The sequence below is a fragment of the Blennius ocellaris genome, assembly GCF_963422515.1.
Source record: "Blennius ocellaris genome assembly, chromosome: 1".
Classification (NCBI taxonomy): Eukaryota; Metazoa; Chordata; class Actinopteri; order Blenniiformes; family Blenniidae; genus Blennius; species Blennius ocellaris.
The window spans coordinates 4,625,699-4,653,211 of NC_137650.1; the positions used below are offsets into that span (position 1 = coordinate 4,625,699).

Here is a 27,513-nt window from a genome sequence, read left to right on the forward strand (position 1 = left end):
GGACCCGTCGGTGGGACAGATCGCTCTGGCCTTCCTCCAGGCCTCCTTCGCCTACAGCGGGTGGAACTTCCTCAACTACGTCACGGAGGAGGTGGTGGAGCCTCGCAAGTACGGCACACATGCAGGACAAACATTTCCCGCTTGTGACAGCTGGCGTTGTGCATGCATGAAGCCTGTTCTCCTCTGGTGAGCAGGAACCTGCCCCGGGCCATCTACATCTCCATCCCTCTGGTCACCCTGGTCTACACCATGACCAACATCGCATACTTCTCTTCCATGACCCCGCAGGAGCTGCTGGCCTCCAACGCTGTGGCAGTGGTGAGCGCACACACACACACACACACACACACACACACACACACACACACACACACACACACACACACACACACACACACACACACACACACACACACACACACACACACGTCATGCAAAAGCAGTGGTGTGCAGTCAGGGGCGTCAAAAATATTTTTTCTTTTTTTAATAATTAAAAAATGATTCTGAAATCTGTGTCTGGAATCAATTAGTGACTTTCCTCTGCTGGGGGCTCGCAGAGGAAAGCATTGCTATCCTCTGATGGAAGCTGGATGCTGCTATTGGGTTAAAATATTGAGTGACAGTATCATCAGCCCATCAGATTTTGATGTGTTATTGACGGAACGCCTTCGGCCCAGCAAAGTTTCCAGCGCTGGTCTTGCTGTCATCATTGAAATGAGCTTGACTGATTGGCCCACGGGCAGGTGTGTGATGACGCTCTGTTATTATCTGCTACTCTGGAGTGACGGCGGCTAGTTTAACGACCGGATGATGCTAAAGGGAACCTGCTTCAGGGAGCTTTTTCAAGATGCCTGTTTGCAGAAGAAGTGGAAATTGTGAGTAGAGGAACTCAGACCGACAAAGGCTTTGTGCAGCATTTTACACCAGGAGGGATTTAATCTCCAAGTGATGGTGAGTGCTAGTTTTTTTGTTTTTTTGTTTTTTACTTTCTCTGGATGCACGAGACTCGCACAGTCCAAACCCCCCTGTCAGATGCCATGATTACCCCCACCCCGCGTCTCCGCGCACACCTGTGGGAAACACTGGAAAATGATGTGATGGCGATGCTGCTCAGTGTCTTGATGTGTTGTGGTTGTTGATCAGCTGTCATGTTGGTGTGGATTAAGTACTGATGCATAGTTAGTGGCCTTGCATTGGATTGGGATTGTGTTACTTTACTGTAGGACATAATGTTCTACTACATTGGCTATATCAGCATAGGCAACAATACTTTTTTGGGGGGAGGGTGGTTGTATTTGGTTACTGCTGACCCTGACTGAAACACCACCGCATGCTACTGTGACTGAAAGTGATTACATTCAGTTTTTTTCTCATTGGTCTTGCATGTTCCCATGTTTCCTGGAACATAAGTTGCATCTGTCACAAATTGGGTCATAAAGAGGAAAAAAAGAAGCATATCTAGAATATTTATGAACCTGTGGTTCATCCTGGTTCAGCCTCATTGGCCCAGAACCTTCTGTGAATGTGTTCCTCAGCTTTTAGCCCACCATTAGCCTACTTTGTTTACTTTATCACACTAAGTTTATTTTCTCCTTCACAGGTTTCTCACTCAGTGTGTGAGACCCTTTCTGTTTTCCCGTCTCGTTTTAAATTCTGATGTGGACATTTTTCTTTTTGGAGACATATTTGTTGCTCTGTCAGTCAAATCCAGCAGTAAAGGAGGTTTTTCTGTGGTACTGTAGGAGCATTTTGCTGTCATACACATCTCGCCATCACACATGGCATTCACTGTGTATTGTTATATGCACTGCTTCATAAAAATTACCAGCAAAATAACAAAAAAGGTGTGACTTATAGTTTGGAGAATACAGTATTTGTTTCTTGTTGTAGTGTTGTAATATGTATTAATTTTGTTATTTGTGTCGTAACACACTTTGAGCTTAATTTGTGAGATATCTTACCATTCAACCTTAAGTTTAATTTGTGTTTGTCATTCTTATTTATTGATTTTACCAGTTAATCTTTAATATGACTCCTTTAACGTTGTCATTTTTTTATTCCAATAAGGCACATTCTGTATCTGTGCGTGTTAGGGTTAGGGTGGATGTTGTTTTTGGTGCAGTAGCAAGATGAATAATGGAATGGATGATTAAACTGAATCATTAATATCAGTCATTTCTCTGTTTCTGGTTGTTTTTTTCAGACATTTGGACAAAAGCTGCTCGGGATGTTTTCCTGGGTCATGCCTATCTCTGTGGCACTCTCCACCTTTGGAGGAATTAATGGATATTTATTCACCTCCTCCAGGTACACACAAAGAAAATATTTACTTATCGAAATTCATTTCAGTGTTTTATGTCAGGGATCTGTCATCTCCACCAAAAAAAACATTCAAATGTGAAATGTGTAGCCTTTATGTACAGTTATGTTACTGGAAAAATAGGTTTGTTACAATTATCAAATCAAAGAACTGCATTTAAGAACCTCTTATCACAGCTTTGATCCATTACAGTGAAAGAAAACACCAAACTAATGGAGAACAAAACTTATATTGAATAATGAAACAAAACACCATTGCCATGTAAACATTTACTTCAAAATGAATAAAGTACAGAAAAACTAACTAAATAAATCCATAATTTTCTGCTGTGATATTGAATTTTTTTTTAATTTAACTGTAGACAAAGTTTAAGTTAAAATAAAATTAATTAGATATATTTTCAAATCAGATGAAGTGGAAACTGAGTCTCCTGATGAGTCTCACCTTTGTGTGTGTGTGTGTGTGTGTGTGTGTGTGTGTGTGTGTGTGTGTGTGTGTGTGCGTGTGCGTGTGCGTGTGCGTGTGCGTGTGTGTGTGTAGATTGTGTTTCTCAGGGGCCAGAGAGGGTCACCTTCCCTATCTCCTGGCTATGATCCACCTAAAGAACTGCACACCCATCCCCGCCCTGCTGGTCTGTGTGAGTACTGCATGTGGAACAGGAAGTTCTCTCTCTCTCTCTCTCTCTCTCTCTCTCTCTCTCTCTCTCTCTCTCTCTCTCTCTCTCTCTCTCTCTCTCTCTCTCTCTCTCTCTCTCTCTCTCTCTCTCTCTAACATGCACTGAGTGTGTGTCTGACATGTGAACCTTCTGTCACACAGTGCATCGCCACAATAGTGATCTTGTGTATCGGCGAGACACACAACCTCATCAACTACGTGTCCTTCATCAACTATCTGTCGTACGGGGTGACCATCGCTGGCCTCCTCTACCTCCGCAAGACCAACCCTAACCTGTTCAGACCCATCAAGGTACAACACCACTGCATGCTGGGAAATGGAGGACCGGACAAGCTCTGGACAGGGTTGTTCATTTTGAATTCATACAACACTAAAAGAAAGTATGAATTACAAATTAAAAAGTCATTGAGATATATGATTTTAAATTGATTAACAAAAACAACAAATGAATAGAAAAGTGATACGTGATCACGTTGTTACTAAATACGTTATGGTGGCGTGACTTGGGCTTTATTGGAGACAAAATGTTTAAAGTGTGATTTATTGGTGAGAAAAAATTGCACACTTTAGACTTCATGTTTTAATTTCAGTTTAAATTAAGTGACATTTTTTAAAATGTGTTAATTTTAAATCACCTTTAATGTTCACAGCCACTGAAATCAATTCATTGTTGACAAAGAAAACTCAAACTACTGAATTAGTAAAAAAAAAAAACATTCAAGCAACTGAAAGGTTATTAAAGACATTAAGTCCAGTTAGAAACCAGCTGTTTTCTGGTTGTAGGTATCAGGATTTCAGCTTTATAAATTATATTTCTATTATTGATCGTTGAAGAGACATTTTTTTCCAGCCATAATACAACATGTTGAGTAATGTATGAGAATATTGCTTTGTTGTATAAGTGGATTTTCTATCCATACAGAAGAGAAACACTGAATAAATCAAATTAATGAGAAATATTTGAGTAAACCTTCCACGATGTGGTGATTTAAACATGTAGCAGGTCCTCCCCAAACCCCGTAAACTCCCTTTATTCAAGCAAACCGATTTCCTGCTTGTGCAGGTGGAGGCTTGAGAGGAGTCAACAGTTTGTCTGGTGTGGTGGCGCCCCCTAGTGTCACTCACATTGCTTAACCCGTGTGTCTTTATAGTTACACAACTGTCATTCATTATTTTTTATTCAACAACAGAAAGTCATCAACAAAGTCTGTGAAATCCTCCAAAATATTGTTATTCTAAATGAAATAATCATCAAACAACCAGTGTACACCCATGAAATGAAACCTCAAAATAACACTTTGTATTTCTGTACTTTTTCTTTTTGGACACAGTTTTAAACAAAAGCCATGTTCTGTATTTTTATGATTTGGTCATTTTGAATCTGCAGGTTTACAAGTATTTCAGTTTTTAGTCACTTCTCTGTTGGCCTCATGTTTGATTTAATATTGAAATAACTCAGAGAAAAATGTTAAACATTTGACTCATCTGATTGGACAACATGTGGTGAATGTACAGACTGAGCATAGAAACATCATTTATCACAGTTCAGTCTTTTCTTTTGTCATGTTGATACTGCATCGATGATAAAGTTTGGACATATTTTCAGCTTTACTTATGATTGTAACAACCAAGTAAACACATGTTTCTTTTAAACGCTTGAATAAGCCATAAAACCACAAGTTTTGTCAGCAGTTTCTTGATGCTAAAAATTTTAAGTTTGACGACTCAAAGTCAGACGTGATCACTGTAATCAGTTTTAAGTGGTTTTTGCTCGTCCTTTAACTAACTGTCACTCGGAACCTGAAGATGTGGCTGCCAAGATTGGATGGATAGATGGATGGATGGTCCGTGGGGGTACTGTTATATATTTGTGTATGTCGAGAGTATTCCAGCCCTTTGTGCTGCCACTTCCTGCAGAAACAGGGCCGTTTGTTGTGTGTGCAGGTGAATCTGTTGATCCCCATCAGCTACCTGGTCTTCTGGGCCGTGCTGCTCTGCTTCAGTCTGTACTCTGAGCCGGTGGTCTGCGGTCTGGGGATGGTCATCATGCTCACGGGGGTCCCGGTCTACTTTGTGGGAGTTCAGTGGAAGGATAAACCCAAATGGCTGTACAAGGCAATGGGTGGGTCTCCAGACTACATGCTGGTGTATTAAAGGTTTGGTATGTGATTGTGACCATTGCTTTGCTCCGTGTTGCAGAGAAAATCACGTACGTGGGCCAGAAGTTGTGCTACGTGGTGTTTCCTCAGGGAGACCCCTCAGAGACTGAACCCCTCACAGTCTCCAAAGCCACTGACTGAGCATGTGAGGGGCTGCCTCCTTCCTCACAGCAGCTCTTCTTCCACTGTCTGTGCCACTTTGTCGATATGTTTGCTGAAAAGAAAAAGCTTCACTGAAGCTCTGAAGGGGGGAGGGGGGGGGGGGGGGGGGGGTGATGGGGGCACACGAAGCCCCTCATCTTTATCTCATGATTTTTTGTAAGTGTACGGTTATACAGTACTTAAGGCATTAGCATATCTCTTTTCCACTCTTCTTCTTTTTCTTCTGCTTCTTCTTCTTCTACTCCTTCTTTTTCTTCTTCTCATTCTTCACCACCACCACAACATCCAGGAGCATCTGATTCACTCCCAAGACTTTTGATATTTGACGACTTTTTACTCTCCTGCTAATGTGCCTTATGATGCTGTAGCATGCTGTTCTGTGCGGGTATTTCTTCTGTGTAATAACCTTTATGAGGTAACTATGCAAGCAGTTTCTGCCCTTAGCAATATTCAGTATTCCTGCTGCTGCCCTTGTCTCTGTCGCACTAATTACTCACACTCCACTAATTGAGGAGTTTTCTCTTCTGCTATTTCTGGCCATACCTTCTTTTTAGATCATTTTACAGCCTCTTCTTTGTTTTTATTATATCGATGTGAAAGGTTGTCTATATGCAATGTTAGTAGTGGACTAGCTCCACAACTTTGGTCTTTTCCAGTAATACCCACAGCCCAGAAGATAACTGCAGCTGATGATAAAGAACCAGCTTGGTCACGTTAACAGACTGTACAGACTGTGCTACGTCTCCCTCTAGGTCTCCTGTGTTCACACTGTTGACTTTAGTTACTTTGTATTATTTCTCCACTATGGGAATGAATACCACTGTGATCTCCATCAAGGTGCTTTATCAGGTGCAGTTTTTAAGTCAACTCAACTTTATTTATAGAGCACTTTAAAACCATCACAGCTGAAACAAAGTGCTGTACATAAAGAGACAAAATACTATAAAAACTATAAATGGCAACAATAAGAGCAAGAGCAGAGTCTCAAGCTGGGTGAAAGGCCAAGGAGTAAACGTGTTTTCATATTAGACTTCAGATTCAGGTTCCTCTCCTGCTTGTTGTGTGACAGACAGATTGAGAGCTATTAAAAGATGTTTACTTGTTAACAGGCCTGCTTCCACTCACCCAAGGCCAATGTGTGAGGAATCACACCATGAAACTGACAGGGCGGTTGAGTCTATTCATGCTGAACTTCAGCTGATTATAAGCATGAATATCCCAAACCTGGCTGCAACACGTCCTACATGAAGGTGAAGTTGTATTGTGGCCCAGGTGATGCTCATGTGGTACATGCACCAAGACATATGAAGGTAAACAAACACTTGTGGATTTGAACACATCATTTCCACTCTAACAAACTAACGAGGATCATGTCTTTCCTGCCATTTTGAGGCACTAGCCAGCTATACCGAGATCTGTAAATACTGTGTAAAGAAGATGAAGATCACATTCCTCAGACACCTTGTCAAACATTTAATGTACAGTTTGATGCCTGTACCTCTGTTTTGTAAGAGCATGACGTTGTACAGACTTAACAATGTAATTACCTATTAAATATAACCACTTCTAAGAGGAAGACATGTAAGAACATGTCAAGTGTTTCATGTCTTGTGGTGATATGCTCATGCTATGCTATGCTAACATGCCTACACTGTAGACAGACACTAATATCATTCTGACCAATATGATGCCATTATTTGAAAGCTGTTTGGAATTTTTGCACATGCCTTTCTTATTAGAGAAAATTGATAAAAGTGGGGTGAAATCATATGACCTCTAATTGGTGATTCGAATTGATAATCAAATTAAATTTGATCCAAATAATCCACGCTGACCAACCGGAAACCGCTTGAATGAAAGAACAACCTGAAAAAAACCGCCGTCTATGAAAAGCATTCATCCTCTCAATCTAAATCATTTGCCATCATCAACAAAAGTAGTTTTCCACCAAATTAACATATTTGAAAGGAGCACAGATGGAAATGCACATAAGGCCTCCAGAGTAATTGACTATAAAACACGGCGGTGTTGTAGGGGAGAGAAAGCTGTGCCCGGTGCCACCAAAACCTCCTGCCAAAAATGTGTGTGTGTGTGTGTGTGTGTGTGTGTGCGTGTGCGTGTCTAAAACGGCTCACAACAGAATTCGACATCCTGTAATCCTGTACATATCCACAGCATCAAGTTGGTATCAGCTGAATATCTGATGTGCACAGAAATACATGAAATAGAGAAAATAAGCAGAAGCTTAAAGTTTAATAAATGCAGGCACAGGGAAACAAAGTTTAACAAGCAGAAGGCTGTACAAGGTTTAACAGTAACCCCACAATGCCATGGCAGCTTTCCAATTCCAGCACAAAATGTACAAACAAAGGTCTGAAAATAATGGATTTTTTTTTTTTTTTTTTAACAAATGTCAGTCTGTTATGGAAATGAAGCGTTAAAAGAGATGTAGTTAGATCCCACTTGTTGCTGTGTGACTGCAGCTGACAGCTCAAACTGAGGAGTTTTTTCACTGAAACACATGGAAAACACTGTTTCATGGGGCTTAAAAGAAGGGATGTTAAAGCTAATATTAAAATTGGCTTTATGTTGAGATTTGAGTTGTTTTCAGTAGCAATGGTTTGGTTTTGTGAAAATAGGCATTTTCATCACATATAATCTTCACCACGACAAAGACAAACTTTAACGTTTAAATGCAAAGGTTATTATGGCACTAGTATACCGGTCCGGCCCACTCAAGGTGAAATGAGACTGAATGTGGCCACTGAACTGAAATGAGTTGGACAACCCTGATTTAAAGTGGAGAAAGTCACTGTGTAACCTCTCGGTTGCTGTCTGCAAGACAGCAAACAATTCATGGATTCACTCATTCATTCATTCATTCATTCATTCATTCATAGCGTACAACTCAGGGTCCAGGATCTGATCCAGATAACAGTGTGAAGGCAGGTTCACCTGGACAGGTGAGCAGTCCATCACAGGACACACACTGAGACACAGAGAGAGAGAGAGAGAGAGAGAGAGTGAGAGAGAGAGAGAGAGAGAGAGACCCAGTTCCACACAGTCTCATCTCGCCACCTTCTGACTCACACAGGTTTTTTCCTGGAGGAAACTTTAGATGACCCTGCTTCTACTCGCTGAGCCAGCTGAACCACCACACCTTACACATTTATTTACACTGTCATGAAGTTACAAATGACTATTTTTCCTTTTTCACAAACTGTTTGCCGTAATAATAATCCCAGAGAAAATCCTGAAGCTGTAAATTCACAGCAGACATTTCAACACCTCACACATGTAAACCACAGCTGGAAGTAGGGCTGCACGAGATATATCACCCAGTTAGCAATTCCTGGAAATTAACACTGACAATATACATTTCTTCATGACTAAATTATGTTTCCCTTGTGCATTCATGTTCTGCATCACAACATATTGTCCAGATTGTGTTGAATATCATCCCCACCCTGCCAAAACCAAAACAATCACAGTGCAGAATGGTTACAATTGGGCCCAAAAAGATAAAGAGTACAGTTAGGAATTAGACAAATCATCTGTGTCTGTTAACAAGTTGTCTCAAACTGGTGAGCAGATATTCATTCAAATTGGTCCACAGGAGCATTTTGATCAAAGGAAGAACCCATTAAATGTTGGTGGTGATCCAGATTAAAAGAATTGTTACAATCGAACATTTTGCAATTTACTGTCTTATCTTGTGTTCTTTCCAATTATGAAATAAAATCATGGGATCATCAAACTGAGTTAATGAATAAAGGCATTAGATGTGGATGTGCAATACGTGTCATTCTCTGTGTCCATGTCAACCCTTGGTGGAGTTCAGAACTATCTGATTGCTCTTGTTATATCGTGCAGCCATACCTGAGAGTCCCTGATCTTCACAACACACAAGCAACATTTAAGGCATTCAGACCGCAGGTGTTCACATCACAACGTTCACATAGAGGAGCTGCTTCTCCTCAAAGCTCTCTGTGGCTTTAAAAGATCAGCCGTTGAACTTCCCTTCATTTTATACACAGTCAAAAATAACTTCTGAGAGGATGGCGCTCACGCTGCTCCCAGTCCCCTCTGTGGTAATCTACTGGTGTTGAGCAGCATCCAGAACGATCAGGAAGCTGATGACAAATTACAAGCAGTGAAGGGACTGCTCACTGAGAAAATGACCAATCAGAGGAAGGTTTATAGAACACGTTAGATACTATGATGTTTTAACTGGGAGTTAAGGAAAGTTGCAGACTGCCGAGTCTGCAAACTTTAGATGCAACAACCAATAACGTCATAACGTTAGTGTTCCTGAATGTAGTAATGCTCATATTGAAATAACTTGCCACTAATGTAATAGAATAAAATAGTTCTACAACCATGATTGAGAAATTTGCAGTGTTACCGAGCCAATACGTTTTCACATCATTTAAAACAGAAAACCTCTGTAGTGTTTTGTTTTGTGTTTTGTGTGTCCATATACACAACAACACTGCTCTTGAATCACTATAGAAGCAAAACTTCTCCCAAAGTGGAACGTTTGTGGAACGCTCTGACTGCGCATGTGCCAGAGCTGATTGGGCGCTTGTGTGAGGAGAGCTGCCGGTATCCGTCTGTACAATCACAATGTGAAAGAAAATAAAGAACTCCTGGAGTGAAAATATGAACGTAAACAGAAAATAGGAAAACAGTTGTCACCTGAAGTGAAAATATTTTGGGGATGGTTACGTTACCTTACGGAACGTGCAGAAGACCCAGAATTTGTAGTATGGGTGCAAGCGTGTGCGCGTGTCCGCGGTCTGCGCACAAGTTCGAGCGGCATGTGGGCGTGCAATGCAGGAAGTATGGAAGGGCCTTGAATGTGAAGCCTATCTGAAATGAAAATACAAAAACCATGCGTTTCTTATCTTCAAACGTCTTCTCGATTGTGGTTTCTGATCTCTGTATTAATGGATTTCCACACAATGAAAATGAGTAGAATAGTTCCTCTTGGGGGGGGGGGGGGGGGGGGGAAGCAGAAAGGCAGCAGACAAGAGCAGAAGGAGTGTGGGAGAAAGAACGAGCGTCTCGAACGGCACGTGACGCGGAGCAGCTCGATGTGTGCAGGAAGGAAGAAATGGCACATTCAGTTCAGTAAGCAACAGCAGGACAGACAGTGTTTTTACAACAGGAACTATCCAAGAACCCATATTCTTCATCATCATCATCATCATCATCATCATCATCCTCTGCACACGCTCCTCTTTTCCGTTTCACACTCGGCCTCCTGCAGAAAAGCGCAGAGAAGTTCAGTTTTAAAAGTCCAGGTGGAGAGAAGAACATTTCCCAGCAGCAGAGGAGAACCTTCTCCACTGGAGAACGCAGACAGCTTCAATCTGGGCTCAGAGAAGAATTCTCTGCATAGACATGAATCTCCAGAACTCCAGAGTGCTGGGAAAAAGCAGCTCACGCAAACGTTAATCCAGAGAGTAGAACTTCAGTCCCAGGGATTCCTCACAGCAGGAGGCCTCTCACCCAAACTCAAGTCACTATCCAGGTTTCAGAATGGAAAAATAAATGTTCAATAAAGGAGTTTGTAATCTTTTATAAAGATCATGTTATAATTTCAGAAGAACTAAACTAGTGAACAAGTGTGAACAGGAGATCCTGTAAAGATATATTTAAAGAACTTGCCAGATGCCAGTGAACATCACAGAATCTGGAAACAAGGAAAACAATGCTACCAGCCAGAGACACACTGCTCAGTCCTCATCGCATAACCTGCAATAACTGGGAATAGTCGTCCGTTTTCTTTCTTCTCATCAAACTTTCATGTTTTCCAAACATCTCATCTTGTTCTACATTGATTGTTTTGTGGTCTACTTTACATTCCGGTTATTGTCAACACATATTCATGTAACAAGCAGAACAGCACTCTCTGGACATCATTACACCACAACATAAACTTTTACCAACATGACAAAATAAATAAAGTTTACAATGTTTGTTCAGTTTTAAGCTTTAAACCAACTCATCGAAGTAAGTTTGTATGTGGTGTCAGGTCACTTTGTGTAATTGATTCATCTTCCTTTTATCACCTGGACCTCTGGAGAGACACTGATGGCGCTGGCATCATGCACTCGAACACTCATTTGTTACATGATACATGCCTGACTTTTTTCTTCAATTGTTGGCCAAAATAATTATTGATATTCACTCTTTATTTAAGCTCACATATCCCAGCAGCGACAAATCCTAATGTTACAAATGCTCAGAAATCCAAGGCTCAGTTAAAAGCACGTAAAAGAAATCCCACACAGAAGGAGGGGATCTAATAACTAATGACTGATCATCTCTCTGTTTCAGTTTCTGTGTTTACCGACACTATGAAGCCGACACACACTGTTCCAGATCACTTCCGAGGACACATGCTGACCTGAGTGCATCAGAACGGTTAAATAATCCAATAATGATCTATGAACAGCCACAATTCTAAATGTTTCCTGATTTAGGAAAGCACAATGACAAGTTCATTTAAATTCTTTTACAAAATCTGAAAAAGTGTATATGTACAAAGAGAAACAAGTAGAATTTCAACATGATTCCATTTTGAAAGATGCAAACTGAAGTTTAAAAAACAAACTTTGTTGCCACTTTAAAAGGCTGGATGTTAGTTTAATGTCAATAACCGTACTAACACTGTGCAGCTCCCAGGAAATGAACCAGAAGCAGCAGTGACTGTTATTAAAACTACATTTTTACATTTTTCAGGTGGTCCAAGGAACCAGAACAGACTCTGTGGTTGTGGCTCCCAGGCCCTGCTGTGTTTGACTTGTCCTGCTTTACCGTAAACCTTGTCCCCAAGAATTACTGAAACATATTTATTATTATTATTATTATTATTAATAATAATAATAATAATAATAATAATAATAATGATAATAATAATAATAATTTGTTATTAGTTATTTGTTAGTTTCAGCTTTTCAGTTAATTTGTTGACAATATAAAACAATGTAAATAGTATCCAGGAGGAGCTGTAGAACAGAAGTGATGTAGAGCCATGTGTGGCTACAGAGCTCTGACTTATCCAGATAAAGAAATGCATGGAGAGGAAAATACTACAAGTCGAAGTTCTCTTTAATAAAGATCTTTAACAAGATCTTTAATCAAATGAATTTGATGAATCCCATGTGGTCACTGATTAGGCTTGGATGGCTCACAGTACATGTCGGTGCATAATGGCTCTCAGTAAGGACACAAAGGCTTTTCGGCTGTGCCAAAGTTTCAACTGTGGCCAAATTTTCATCTTGATTTGTGAGCTCAGAACATCAAATCACGGGGAGTTTGTACTTAATCGTAGGGTTGAACATTAGAAACCTGCAGAACTTCTAAACAAACCTGGAACAGAGCATATAAGCACTACCTATGCTGGTTTTATTAGTCTTTAAAAATGACTGCATGTGCATATTTTAGCACGTTTTCTGCCTTGAAAATGTTGAATGCACTGATCTGTGGCCCCTCTATGTGGAGCTCACCTGTAAATCTGGTGGAGTCACATTTCAAGGACACTTTTATCAGAGCAGGTATTGCAAACGCTACGTCTCTTGCTCTGGACGGGGAACTGCTGAGCCGCCACCGCCAGCCCCTACTTCCTCTGGTCTGTGTTCACTGCAGCCACGTCACCCTTCTCTGCTGAAGACCAGGGTCTGAGGGGAGACGTCCCTTCTGCTCTACCAGCAGAAGATGAAGACAGGGGTCTGAGGGGAGATGTCCCGTCGGCTCTAACAGCAGAAGATGAAGACAGGGGTCTGAGGGGAGACGTCCCTTCTGCTCCAACAGCAGAAGATGAAGACCAGGGTCTGAGGGGAGATGTCCTGTCGGCTCTAACAGCAGAAGATGAAGACAGGGGTCCGAGGGGAGACGTCCCTTCTGCTCCAACAGCAGAAGATGAAGACCAGGGTCTGAGGGGAGATGTGCCGTCGGCTCTAACAGCAGAAGATGAAGACAGGGGTCCGAGGGGAGATGTCCTGTCGGCTCTAACAGCAGAAGATGAAGACAGGGGTCCGAGGGGAGACGTCCCTTCTGCTCCAACAGCAGAAGATAAAGACGAGGGTCCAAGAGGGGATCTCTGTGAGTGGGAGCGTCCTGCTGGAGTCTGGGAGCTGACAGAGGGTGATATTGGGGACAAGGGCCCCAGAGGTGAGTAACGTCTCAAAGTTACACCCTTCAAATTGACTGCAAGCTCCAGAACGAGCTTCCTGGATGCACGGGGGGGGCATGGAGGTACAGGGGCTTCCAGGGGGGAGGGAGGAAATCTCCTGTGGGGGGAGGAGTCACTCTGATGAGGGGTGGGGGGTGCCGAGTTAAACACAGGGGAAAGCTCCTCCTCCTCCTCCAGACTGTCCACTGAGTGGAAGGACAGAGGTGAAGCCGGGCTCTCTGGGCTGAAAGGGGGCAGATCCTCCGTGGACCTGCACCCGTCAGCCCCCCCATACCCAGGCCCCTGCTCCCCCACAGTTCTATAGCTGTGCAGACCCAGTGTGACCTGTGTGGGCCCGGGGGGGTCCAGCAGGGGGGCGTGGCCTCTGGTTTGCTCTCGACTCTGGAACAGGCGGCTCCACAAATGACCAAGACGTCGTCGGGCGGAAGAGGAGGAGGAAGAAGAGGAGCGGCGGGTAGAGTGACGCCGCATTTGTCTGCGCATCGCCAGCCGAAGGTTCTGTAACATGGAGGCCTGGAGGAAGAGGAGGAGGAGGAAGAGGAAAAGGAGCAGGAGGAGGAAGAGGAACAGGAAGAGGAGGAGGAGGAGGAGGAGAAGGAGGAGAAAGCTTAAGGTGGTCTTAAGGTGGCCTTGAGATGGCCTTAAGGTGGACTTAAGGTGGTATTAAGGTGGCCTTAAGGTGGTGTTAAAGTGCTGTTAAGGTGGCCTTAAGGTGGTCTTGAGGTGGTGTTATATTGGTCTTACCTGGGTGGGGTTGTACACTGGGAAATCCTCCACTGGAGGGATAAGACCCTGAGCTATTAACTGGCCGTAAGAGGGCGGAGCCTCTCTCTGAACAAACTCTGCCTCCATACGAGTCATCTGAGTCTCAAAGGCTCTGTGAGAGGAAGAAGAGTTACACAGTTAGTTCAGAGGAAAAATGTACTTTTTGGTGAATTCTATCTCTATATTCTGTTTTTTGACCTTCTGCCTCTGAAAGTGTCACGATATTTAACAGAACATCAACTCCCACCTGAGCATCAGCCCCCACAGGGCAGAAGTACACATCCTGTGTTTTGCTCTTTCAGTGAAGTCGCTGAAGGAGCAGACGTGCAGTCAGAGTGCTCCATATTGTTGAGGTGGAAATGATGCTGCAATGCATGCTGGGAGAATTAACCATCAACATGTTTGTATCATAAAATGTCTCCTGATGATGTTAGCAGCGTGTTACAGTAAATCTCAGGTAGTGTAAGCTTATTTGTTGCGGATTTCACGGCCCTAGGCAAACAGACAATTAGTCTGGTGGTAAATTACAAGCATTCAATGCTGCATGTTGGCTGCGAGTTGGGCCTGTTGAGGGAGAGGCTTTTAGGAAGAGAGACTTTAAGAAAGTGAAGTGTAATGGATGTTTTTGATAAGTTGAAGCACCTTTGGGGGAGCCACATGGGACCAACCAGCAACGATCAACGACGGCAGCAAAGCTTGATCGCCTGTCATTTAATTCAGAAATTGAGACACGAACACTCCAGTTTAGACCCCAAAGTGGACGTCAGTTGCCACAGTAAAGTGCATTTTCTTGGAAATAGAAATCCATAGCAGAGCAAACTTCTTTAAAGGGGCAGCAACAAGAAGCAAGCAAGCTCCGAGAGGCGGCTCCCCGCACATCGCCAATGGCGCCGTTTGGAGCTAAAGCTAAAGCTATCGGGCCACACACCGGACAGAATGACAATAATATACTTGTGTAAATACACAGAATGAGTGCAACTCTCCAATTGGTGGCAGTGGATGTGGCTTCAAATAAAGAAACAACTAATGAACTAAGGGCCTGTCCACACCACAACGCCGTTTCCTGTAAACACATCATTGATCGTAGTTCATCCACACGTCATGGGCAAAGAGGCACGAAATGCAGAAAAGGATTATTTATCCGGTTAATATCCTCTTAAAACTGGTCTCTTTTTCATTTATCACTCTGAAAAAGCCAAGAATAACCTCCCAGTCTTTCATATTGTAAAGTCCGCCCGGGCGTTGTAAGAACAACAAGGTGGATCGTTCACCAGCTTTATTACCTGGTCACTGTTCGCCGTGACCACGCCGCAAACAGTGCAGGGAAAACACAGTATTTTAGCAGGTACCAGCGCTCCGCTAACTCGCTAGCTCTCTTTCCCTCGGCAGCTCTCAGCCACGCTCGCCTCACCCTCCTGCTCCTCATCCCGCTCTCCAGGATGCATTCACTGACTCCTCTAATCATAGATATAAAACACTAGATAACTCATGGTGCCGCCTGTGACGTGCCTACAGCGCCGTCATTTTGGAGAGGTCACCCGCTCGTGCTAAACATAATGATCTCAGGCTAGAAAATCCACAAAAACATTTGTAGCTCGCTTGCTCGTCCACGTAACAACACAAGTAATACCTAATTTTAAAGCTGAGAAAAAGCTCTATCCCATGGACACCTAATAGAAAACTTATTGGGAGGGGGGGAAAGTCTTCCACGGGATAGAGCTTTCCGCCAGCTTTAAGATGAGGTATTACTTGTGTTGACACATGGACGAGCAAGCGAGCTACGAATGTTTTTGTGGATTTTCTAGCCTGGGATCTATATGTTTAACACAAGCAGGTTAGGGCTAGGGTTGTTAGGCTGTAGGCATGTTGCGCCAACAGGCGCTGCTAGGCTGTGCAGCATCCAGTGTTAATATCTATGCCTCAAACTGTCGGAATTCAGAACATCAAGAACACTTAACAACATGAACACCGCACACGCACACGCATCATTTGTGAATTCTAGTCAGATAAGTATTTTGTGTCCATTGTGAATTTTTGGTTCTTTTTTCACATTATGTTCACATTATGTTTCACATTTGTTTTGACAGTTTGTGATGGTAATAAACTTTATATTACCATAAGCCTGTTTTATTTTTCATAGTTTTGTTAATAAACAATAACTTGGGGCGTAGTTAAGTTTACATCAAACTTTACTTCGGTCCATTAAAAACTGCAGGATTACTGGACCAGTGTTCACTAAAATATGTTGGTATTTCACGATCCCTGCATTTATATTCAACTATTTGTATATGTAAATCCCCACTGCCATATGACTACTTATTGTGAAAGAGGTGAAAAAAGTGGCAAATTATTAGCAAGGCGGCTCAGGCTACAGGAAAACTCTATTATATAGAATATCTAAAGAAATACGTGATGTTTTTCAAAAGTTCTATTAAGATTTTTGTACCTCAAACTGTTCATTGAGAGAGGAAGAAGTGAAGGCTTTCTTCACAGGCCTCCCTCTTCCCACCATCTCCTGTGAGTAAAAGATTAAGCTGAGTGTTCCTCTCATGGAGGATGAAATGAGGAACACTGAGAGGTCAACAGGTTTAGATGGATTCTCTATGAAATACTGCAAGAAATATATTGACATTATAATCCCTATCTGAATCTGAATAACAGAAAAACGATAACCCTTTCAGCAGTGAAACCTACAGCAGTGAATTTCAGGATGAATCCAAAGTGAAATGAGCCTTCCTGACCTGTACTCTCTGCTCCGGAGGGAGTGCAGCTTCAGCGCACAGCCGAGGGCGATGACCAGCAGGAGGCTGCACACCAGGCTGCCGATCAGAGCTGCAGTGATCACCTTCCGGGGCACCGCTGCCAGGCAGTCCCGCTCGTCGCTCCCGTCCAGGCAGTCCTCCTGGCCGTCACACCGCCACGTCTCGAAGATGCACAGGTTGGTTCCACAGTGGAAGTTCCCGGGCTGGCAGTCGTAGCAGTTCTTCTCGTCCGACCCGTCCGGGCACCTCTTCTGGTTGTTGCAGCGCTCTGAGGGTGGGTAACACACCCCGGTGCCCCCCTCACAGGGGAACTCTCCGTCCGGGCACACCGGACAGGCCTTCTCGTCTCGTCCAGACGGGCAGTGCCAGTAACCGTCACAGCGCTGCCGCTCGGAGTAGCAACCCTGATCGCTGCCACAGGGACGCTCGCCAGGAAAGCAGTAACCTTTGACCTCGAGAGGAGCAGGACCAAGAAACTCTGTGAGGCACCAGAAAAAAAACTATTCTTCCTCCAAAACATTCACGGCTCCATGGAGTCCAACTCTTAGAAAAGGTCTCAGCTCTCAGGACCAAACGGAGACTTTATATTTTAACAGTTCCAAACTTTGCAGCTTTTTATTCCCACTTGTATTAAAGGTCCCATATTATACTAAATCGACTTTTCTGTGCTTTAAACATCATAAAGGTGCTATTTGGGGTTCATATACATCGCCAAAGTGTTTTTTTACATTGATTCCCTCAAGCTTGAGTTCACAGCGATCTTTCTCTGTTCTCACTGGTGGGGGAGCTCAACGTGTTGATTCAATTTGATGACGCGGCACCACCTTGCTGACGTCACAGAGCTGGAGAAGCCCCGCCTCCAGGAAGATTGACATGCAGAGAAACCAAAACAAGACACACCCACAAATGTGCCATGGAGCGCAGCCTCTTCTCTGTGTGCTATCTCAGTCTATGCTGCTTCACACTGAACGCTGCTGCTTTTGTTGCTGTCGATAACTGTTTTCACCATCATGTCCACTTGGAGAAAATGTGTTTTCGGGTGAAAGTATGTGTCCACACTATTTGGCTTGCCGAAAGAAGAAGCACAGCGGCGAATGTGGCTGGACTTTTTTCTTTTCCACAAAGAATGTGTTTGTTTGCGAGCGACACTTCACCAAAGAAGCTTCCAGAACTACGGTACTTTGAAACTGGACTTACTCAGAAGCTCATCTTGAAACCTGCTGCTATTCCCACAATAAAAGACGCTAATGAGGCGCCGAGATCTCTAAGTACATTACTACAACTGCGAGCGTGAGCTACTCACTACGTCACCAAGGGGGTGGGAGGAGGAGGCTGTGAGCTGGGCTGCAGTCTCCGTGCGGGCGGGGGAGGAGGAGGAGCTGAGAACCACCCGTTTCATGAGAGGTGACGTCAGCTCAATCCAAGAAATAGCTATAACTTCACAAGTTTTAAGTGTTGTATACTGCATCACCCAAATTATTATCCCACATGAGCATACATGTGAAACATGAAATATAGCCAAATATGGGTCCTTTAAATGAATTAGCCTGGAGCCAAAGAACATGCTTATATTCCTCAATAATGACAGGGTGCCAAGCGTTCATAGTGATGTCACTTTTTGATCCCTGGATGTCTGTGTGATGCAGAATTCACCAAGCATCATGACGCTTGTTAGTTTTACCCTGCTGGTGATGTGTTCCTGCAAAAGTAGTTGACTGGTGACCTGTCCAGGCAAACCTTGCCCTCACCTGCCCGGGTGAACCTTGCCCTCACCTGTGCAGGTGAACCTTGCCCTCACCTGCCCGGGTGAACCTTGCCCTCACCTGTGCAGGTGAACCTTGCCCTCACGTGTCCGGGTGAACCTTGCCCTCGCCTGTCAGGGGAACCATCAACTTTAGCCACCATCCTTATATTGACTGTCAACTCAGAAAGAAAGATCAGTGAAGAGAACAGTATTAAAAGTGTGAGCTGCAGGTTTCTTTCTACCTCTGGACTGGAGGACATGAGGAGAATGAATCAGCATTGTGCATGTAGTACCTGATACGTGGCGTTGAAGCCATGTCCCGGGCTGTGAGGCTTGGCCACATACAGGACGCTCATCTGTCCTCGGCTGGACTCCAGTAAGGTCGGCCGCCTGTTGTTGTGATGGGACAGGACCTGCAGCAGGAGCTCGGCGCGCTGCAGCAGGCCGTCGTACACGTGCAGAGAGTCTCCGGGTCCCAGCTGCAAGTCCAGCTGCAACACGATGGGCTTGGGATCCTGCGTGTCCAGCAGCCAGGAGCACCTCAGCTCCATCAGGACGCTCCGGTTCACCCGGAAGAAGTCCGGGGAGGCGAACGACCCGTAGAAGTTCTGCAGGTGTTTCCCACATGTGGTATCGGGGCAGCCCAGCTCATCCGACCCGTCGCGGCAGTCCCGTGTGCCGTCGCATCGCAGGGCGGCGGGCAGGCAGCGAGTGGACTGAGCCTCGGTGCACGGCAGGGAGCCGGACGAGCACGGGCCCGCCTGGGCCTCGGTGGGAAGGGGGGAGCAGCCGCGCTCGTCCGTAGCGTCGCCACACTCGTCCTGACCATTACACTTCCAGAAGCGAGGGAGACACTTCCCGTTCCCGCAGAGGAATTCGTCCGACTGGCAGCTGCTCTGACCCAGGTGACCTGCAACACAACACAGTCCTTTCAACACCAATACTCACATTACACCGCACCAAGCCGAGAGAGTAAAACACAGAACACATGCACAGGGTGACCATGCAAACTCTAATGCACCGCTGATGGACGACCCTCAACAATTTAGAAATGGTAAATAAACTCAACCTACTGTTTATGGAAGGACAATTAAGTTTCACCACAATTCCGACTCGTTAAAGTTAGAAAAACAATCTATTTCACTTCTTTCACACGATATAAAATCAGTTTTGAAGTGTACCTGCGAGCAAAATCACACATTACACTTCGCTAGAAATAATAGGTGAATCCATCCAGATGAAACAATACTCAGGATGAAAGATCCTGTAGTTGTAGAGCATGTGTACTACAACTGTTTACTATGACCGTGGCGACCAGGACCAGGAGCCGCGTTTCCTCCATCTCCACAAAGACGGAGGCCGAGCGTTTATAGAAAGTGATGTTTTCACCCGTTTCCATGCAGACAAACTTCGAGCGTTTTCAAAAAGTTGTGTTTTCAGTGGTTGTGCATATGCAAACAATCTTTATCGCTGTGTAAACGGACACCTAAAACACTTTTGTGTTTTAACTTGAAAACTTTGCGTCACTGGTCTTCAGATTTCATGCTGTTCACTTTAATCTATCTCTGCCTCTCTGAAACACTCAATGATTTCAGGAAACATCACTGATGATGTGTTCAGCACATTTACACAACAAATGTCTCTTCATTCGCTTTCTCAATTTCACATTGCAGTTTTTAATCCCTGGCAGTTCACGTAGTGAGTTTATCAATTGCATTATCTTTGCTTTTTAAGAACATCTGGCATAAAAATTGATTAAAGAATTAAATTGAAAGGAATTAAAATAAAACCAAATTGACTTAAACACCTCAGTTTCAGTTCATAGTTGAGACTAAACTATTTTGTGTGTTTCTATGTCCGTAAGCTATTTTGGTGGATGTTTTTATCTGTCTAGCTCTATTTTTCTCTGTGATGAGGTGTGCTTCACATTAGGGGCCTATACTACCACTCTGGATTTTCTCTCATCGTGGTAACTTGAGGACGAACCCTGGGTTTTCTGTACTGCGATGCTGATTCACTGATGCAGGATAAATCTCTGCGGAAACTTACTCTGAAGGTGTTATGTTCTGGATAAGATCCCAGCAGTATAAAAGCTCTGCCTCCTGACCAACATGGTCTCTTTAGAAACTGCCCGTTGTTAGATGATCCTGATTTGTGCACTGTTTTAATGCAATTCAATTCAATCAGTTGATCTGGAATAATGAGCTTAATGATAATGGTCACGCTGACAGAACTGCGGAAACATGAATTTATGGAGCACAGAACTATTCCTGTCGTCATGGTGATGAATTAATATTCCAACACAAAACACACTCACATGGAGGAAACTCAGCCCCAAAACAACTGGATGGAAAATGTAAACTAAAAGAGGAGCAGTGAGGAAGCTCTGTCTGATAATAAAATAAAGCAAAAATGAGTTATCACAGTAGCGTCTGATTATATTTTCCAATAAATTAATCAGGTATAATCTCACAAATTCACAAATGAACAAATCTGTAATGTTCTGGCTTTGACTGCAGTAGCAGTGTTGCTTTTAGCTGCTGGATGTGTTTTAATTCTGCATATTTCCAGAGAATAATTACTCCTTCAATCCATAGAATGCTCTGCAGGGTTTCTCAATGTGTGTGATTTGCGAGACACTGCAAACTCCGCCTCTTTCATGTGAACAGAACAGAGAGATATCCTGGGTATGTTGATTACAATATTACGATAAACCTCCCAGTGTCTCCGTACGGATCCGTCGTACCTCGGATGTAGGAGAGGCGGAAGCCCTGAGCCTGCCCCGAGCTGTTGGCCTGTGAGTGGAAGTAGATCCAGACTCGCCCCCTGGTGGAGATAAAAGGTGGGGGCAGCACGGAGCCACACAGCCGGGACTCTCCGCTCCACGAGGGCATCAGCAGGAGCCAATCCGCCCCACACCTCTCCGACTCCCCCACATCGAAGTCCCGGAAGCTGCAACAAGAAGGGATTGAATTAGTGTGTGCGTATGTGTGTGTGTGTGTGTGTGTGCGTGTGTGTGTGTGTGTGTACCTGATGGTAATGACCTCCCCTTGCCCTCCCTGAATGTGCCAGCTGCAGTTGAAGCCGGCGGGGTAGTTGAGGGGCCAGAAGGGGCTATAGATGACCCCCCTCCGCTCAGTGTGGACCTCCACCTGCTCACTGCAGCCTGCTAGAGGAGAACACTGGACGTCACTCAGGTCTGACCACCTCATTAGGCCGGGGCTCAATGGTTTAAAGCTCAGCAGCTCACCTCCACCACCGCCACACTGAGCTGCCGAGAGACGACATGATCTGTGATTAAATAAATCTGGATAGAAGTGAAACAAAGTGGAGGTGATAAATGAGCTGCCTGCATTCAGAGAGCCTGAGGTCTAGTTCACACCAGCCCAGATCATCTTTTTTCTCCCCGGCGTTCTCCAAACAAATTCTGTCCACACGTCACTCCGTGAACACGACTCACTGATGTAGGACATGCCATTAGGGCTAATAGCATGTCCTCCATCAGTGTCCGCTAATAATTCCAAATGGTCTGTCTGTTTCTTCTCATCACTTCTCCCCAGCTGCACTGCTTCCAGACATGTACTTCCACATTAAAGCTTTTAACCAATCACATTTTAGCCATCACCTGTTGCCAGGGTAAAGAAATCTGCCTGAGTATTTCACATTCAATTCTGTAGGCATCTGCAGAGTAAAACTAGTGTTGGTCACACTGCTGCTTCCACCAATCAGATTACCTTAGCGTGACGTGAGTGTATTCAAGTTCTGTGATTGGATGGTCAGAGAGTTCACTCTCTCGCGCCAGCTGTCTGCATCTGTAGCGAGCTGCACGAACAAAAATATAGTTGTGTTTATTTGATAGTGGTTTTGTCAACCTACAATGACTAAAGGAGAAGATATAGATATCTGGTTGCAGATTGATTGTCAAAACTATTTTCTTTTCTTTTATCCCTTGTCCTGTTCAGCAGCAAGGGCAGACAATATGATGTGATTGAGAGCCTTCTGATGTCAGAACAGTGTTTGCTCTTGCAACAGGAAGAGACTGAGTCTCCCCATGTTGCTGCCTTTATTAGAAGTTGGCATGGCTACTGTACACGACCAGGTGGGGGGGAGGAGAGAGAGAGAGAGAGAGAGAGAGAGAGAGAGAGAGAGATTGGGGTGGGGGAATGGGTGGGTGACAACATACACTACTCGTGTTAGTGCTACATATATTATTTACAGTGATCACACTGATCCAGATATTTTCCAACTGTTATGAGATTTTCTAGATTAAACCAGCCTGAGCAGCTCTATCTAGACGGCAATATCATTTTCAAGCAGGAGTATAGATTAGCAGGTAGGCAATACAACAACACAAAGAGCAAAAACAACAACAATAACAAAAGCAAAAACAAAACAAAAACATGATTTTGACCATTGAAACAACAATAGCAGAATACAAGAAAAGTCAGCAGGAAATCTCATCGATGAGGAGTGAAAGTGTGTGTGTGTGTGTGTGTGTGTGTGTGTGGGTGTGTGTGTGTTTTGGCCACTGGGTGTTGTTGAAACTGTTGTGGAGGGACCTGCAGCCCCACACCGCCACCCCGCCACCCCCGGCGAACCATTCCGGAGAGCCACGCCCCAACCCGGCAGGCACCAGACGGAGAGCACAGAGGACCCCCCCCCCCCCCCCCCCCCAGGCAAGAGTGGCCCACAAGAGAAGGATAAAGGGCGCAGAGCCCCAGGCCTCAACCCAAACCGCCAAGCCGGGACCGGCTGAAGCAGGGCCCCCAGGCCACGTGGGCAGGGGGCTCCCCGATCCCGGCGGTGAAGCCCGCCGAACCCCCGAGGGGCCAGCCCCCTTACCACCACCCCCCCAACCCGGCAGGACAGAGAAGGCCCCAGCCTCCGAGCCCTGGACTAGCCCCCCCCCCCCCCCCAGATCAGGAAGAGCGAAGGCCCAGAACAGCCAGCCACCCACCCCCAGGAGCCCCAATACCCACCCCATGTACCCACCCCCTGATTTCGATGGGTATACGCCAGTACCCATATCCCTCCAACACACACACACACACACACACACACACACACACACACTTGGGGCGAGGGGGGTGCTTCCCACTCCCCAAGCCGCCAGTCGGGCCCACCAGACCACTACAAGTGCCACGCCTGAGCGTGCCCCCCGCACTCCAACCGCACTCGCCAAAACTATTTTCAAGATGGACTTTTGCACGAGGTCATGAACGCACCGCAGCACTCCGAGCGCACGGAGATCCAGTACAATTTACCTGCGCTCACTGCAAACTCCATGGCAGGATTCAGGATTGTATTATTTGCCATTATATTATTTTCAAGACCAGGAAAAGCTGATGTTTGTCTCCCTCCTCGACCCCCAGAGGTTTTGGGAAAAGCAGCCGCTTTTTATGTAGTTGCAGCGGGAGAAGAGACGTGAACTTGGATTTTTTTCATTCGTAAAGGTATTTATTCTGGCTACACGAGGAGTTGTCTGTGATGCAAAGGCTTTTCATACTGCATTTCTGCATAACATGGTTTTTGTAGCCATAAAATAGTTATTGAGGGGTGGATTGACTCAGAGCAGCAGGGAAGGCCTGGGCCTGAAATTCATGGCCTGCCACTGTCCCACATATTCCAGGCCTCTAGGGGCACTGTGACTCACCAAATACACCAAAAATGGCTAAGAAGACACAGAGAACATAGAAGTATAGAAGCTCATAGACTTCTATATAACTGAGTTATATAGGTTTAAGCTCACACTCCTCCTCCTGCTAGTGCCACTAGCTTCTGGAGCATGTACTCTGTTATGGTTGCTAGGTGACCTCGTGGACCACGATGAGGGGGAGAGGGGTTGATGACATCATCTTTTTCAGCAAATATGCATCTCACCATCCACACCTTAAAGCCAAACCAGGGTTTTAGAATTTCTCCTCACTGGGACCCGTGTTAGAGAAAAAAATAACCAACACATTTTCAGGCTTGTAAAAAAGCTGCCCTGTGTGGATGATTGGTAAAAATGGATGTGTTCATGTGTAACAGCGTTCTCGTGTGGACTGCCACTGAAACAGCATCCTGCCCAACAGTCAGCTGGGAAATGTGAAAGTTCCAATTTCCCACATTATAGTCTCAGGCCCCGTTTACATGAAAACTTTTCAAGTGAAGAGTTTTTTCATTTCTGAAAACTTTCACGTTTACACATGTTTTGAAAGCGATGTCTGTTCACAAGGAAAGGTAAGGAACAATGAAAACCCTGTACTTTTCATGTTGGGCCACAAGCTGGGGCTTTGTTTGTTTTTGCAATGAAACCACTCACACATGCATCAGAGCACAATCAGCTCTAAGCATTAGCAATGGGAGAACACAAACATTCTAGTGGAAGGATGACCAAGTTGGATTGTTATTACGGTGACTGTCAAAATAAAACTACCAAGTCCCAGGAGAATCTGGACTGGGAGTCATCACACGGCCAGGAGCAGGAGCAGTGTATATATATATAAAAAAGAAAATTATATTCTATGGAGATGGAGCAGTTTCAATGAGTTGAGTTTTCAGTGCCTCCAAGCATCATTGTCCTGTGAAACCCAAAACACAACAAAGGATTTTTCCATTTTCCATTTTCACTTGAGGACGTTGTGGTGAAAACGGAGCCTGAGTCCTCCACAAACTGGAGCCCAGGGGAGGATGACTGGAGCTCTTCTGACGAGTTTCACAGTGATTAAACTGGTGGAGAGAAAGAAATGCTATAATAGTTTAAAATGGCGAAATATGGATTTCAAAGTTCATAAACATGTTTTATCTAATGTGTGTGTGTGTGTGTGTGTGTGTGTGTGTGTGTGTGTGTGTGTGTGTGTGTGTGTGTGTGTAAGCTATGCATGTAATTTGATATCCATCACAGTTCAAAAATATTCTTTTACCCACGGACTTCCCTCTGCTGACCGCACTGATTCAGTACGCACACACACACACACACACACAACTCTGAAATGCTTCCAGAAAACGCTGACATGAATAGACACTGAACATCAGCTTTCTGCTTCCTCCAGTACGGAACAGCTGATGCGTGTGTGTGTGTGTGTGTGTGTGTGTGTGTGTGTGTGTGTGTGTGTGTGTGCGCGCGCGCCTTCAGCCCCTGCTGTGACCAGTAGAAGATGGATGGATGATAACAGAAGGGAGGAGGGATGGATGATAACAGAGGGGAGGAAGAGGAGGTGCTGCAGAGGAGGAGCAGTGATGTAATGCTGATAGCAGCACCACATTGGTGAAAGAGCATCCATGTTTCCACACTGAGCCCGATCACTTTCCACCACAGATCGATGGTGACCACTGGGTCTCCATCACAACAATGAGAGCAGCTGGTTGCATGTTAGCAGGAGGCTGCGCAAGGAGGAGCAGGACCAGGAGTCCTCCTGGAGAGGAGCTGCGGGGTGACACCGAGGAGGAGGAGGAGGAGGAGGAAGTGTTCTCACCTGCACGGAGCGCAGAGGAGCAGGAGCACAGCAGCAGTCCGAGCAGGAGCAGAGGAGGAGGAGGAGGTGCCATGCTCCTCTGCTATTATCTGGGACTCGATCTTGTCCGGAGGATCAGCATGTGTGAGCATCTGCTCCCAGCTCACACCCACAACGCGCACACACCCGCAGCTCCTCGCTCGCAAGCTGGAGGAAAAGGCATTGTGTCCTTTACAGAGACTCCAGTGTGAAGCTGCACACAAACACCTACACTTACACAAACACAGCTGCTTCCGGTTCCAGCATTCACAGTAAGAGACGTTCCGAGAGTCGTGAATAAAGGCAGAGGCTCACCTCGGAGACTGAAGGTCGCGGGTTCGAGTCCAGTGCGACACAATATCACACACTTTTGCACTTTGAAATATCAGCTTAACTGCAGAGCAAATGCCTGGGAAATGTACCCTCTGTCTCCTTACATTAAATGTAAAGCAGTCATATGTTATGTGTATAGTTTAATACACTTAGGAATGTTGTTTTAATACAATTCAGCATAAATGTTGAATACCTTTTAAGTGGTTGTGAAAATAGCATGTCACAGGGTCTTTGTGTCTGGAGTCTGCATGTTCTCCCTGTGTGTGTGGGTTTCCTCTGGATTGTGACACTTGTGTCTTAAGTCAATGCACATGTCCTTCCTTGGGTTCCTGTATATTGAGTTGAAGCAAAGCATCGTCACCGCCGGCTGCAAATAGCAGAATGACGATCGGGGGTGTCGCCTTCCAAACAAGAAAAACATGGGGAGCAGGAAATAAGGGAAGTATGCCCATCAACCTCAACACAAGGTTGCATGCATGAATTATGTAAGCTTTGATCCAGTGTTTGTTTTGCTTTTTTCCTGAAGTGATTTGATTCTTCTCAAGACATGTAAAAACAAAGTTACAGAAACGTCCACTTCAGCATTCAACATAAAAAAAAATACTTACTTACTCTGAAAATGAATAACTTTTCTTTTTATTGTGAATAAAATAAACACGTCTGTTTTTATGCTTTGAAAAACATTTCAACAATTGTACGTGAATTGTTTAACCTACTATGTTTGCTGATGACCCAAAACTTGCCCAGAAGCTCCAGCTTAATCAACATTTCAAAGGACTTCGTGGACAGTTAGGTCGGGTATTAGCTACAAGTTTCATTAAGTCTATTAAGATTGTTTCAGCTCTTTGGTTAAAAATCACTCAACATTGTGGAGGTTTATTTTGAAGAGGCAGCTATCTGACTTCCTGTCTTAGA

General features: G+C 44.6%; 2 protein-coding genes across 2 annotated transcripts in view; one reads left to right on the forward strand and one right to left on the reverse strand.

Annotated features, from left to right (window-relative positions):
- slc7a10a (solute carrier family 7 member 10a) overlaps nt 1-9,028 on the forward strand; it is a 38,061-nt gene extending 29,033 nt beyond the window's left edge. Inside the window, exons 5-11 of the mRNA XM_080494434.1 lie at nt 1-108; nt 195-318; nt 2,204-2,307; nt 2,861-2,957; nt 3,137-3,286; nt 4,940-5,117; nt 5,195-9,028. The exon at nt 1-108 is cut by the window's left edge and continues 46 nt beyond it. Coding sequence (XP_080350560.1) covers nt 1-108; nt 195-318; nt 2,204-2,307; nt 2,861-2,957; nt 3,137-3,286; nt 4,940-5,117; nt 5,195-5,295 — 862 coding nt within the window. The 3' untranslated portion in view covers nt 5,296-9,028. The remainder of the gene's footprint in view (nt 109-194; nt 319-2,203; nt 2,308-2,860; nt 2,958-3,136; nt 3,287-4,939; nt 5,118-5,194) is intronic.
- A 3,915-nt stretch (nt 9,029-12,943) lies between these two features.
- lrp3 (low density lipoprotein receptor-related protein 3) lies at nt 12,944-26,336 on the reverse strand (the record flags this gene model as incomplete). The annotated part of the gene is made up of 7 exons (XM_080520225.1): nt 26,248-26,336; nt 21,821-21,956; nt 21,537-21,742; nt 19,084-19,700; nt 17,026-17,498; nt 14,264-14,396; nt 12,944-14,032 (listed from the first exon to the last, which is right to left on the reverse strand). Exons 1-7 carry the CDS (start codon nt 26,318-26,320, stop codon nt 12,944-12,946), a joined length of 2,727 nt encoding a protein of 908 aa, XP_080376351.1. The 5' UTR covers nt 26,321-26,336.
- Nucleotides 26,337-27,513: the final 1,177 nt, after the last annotated feature.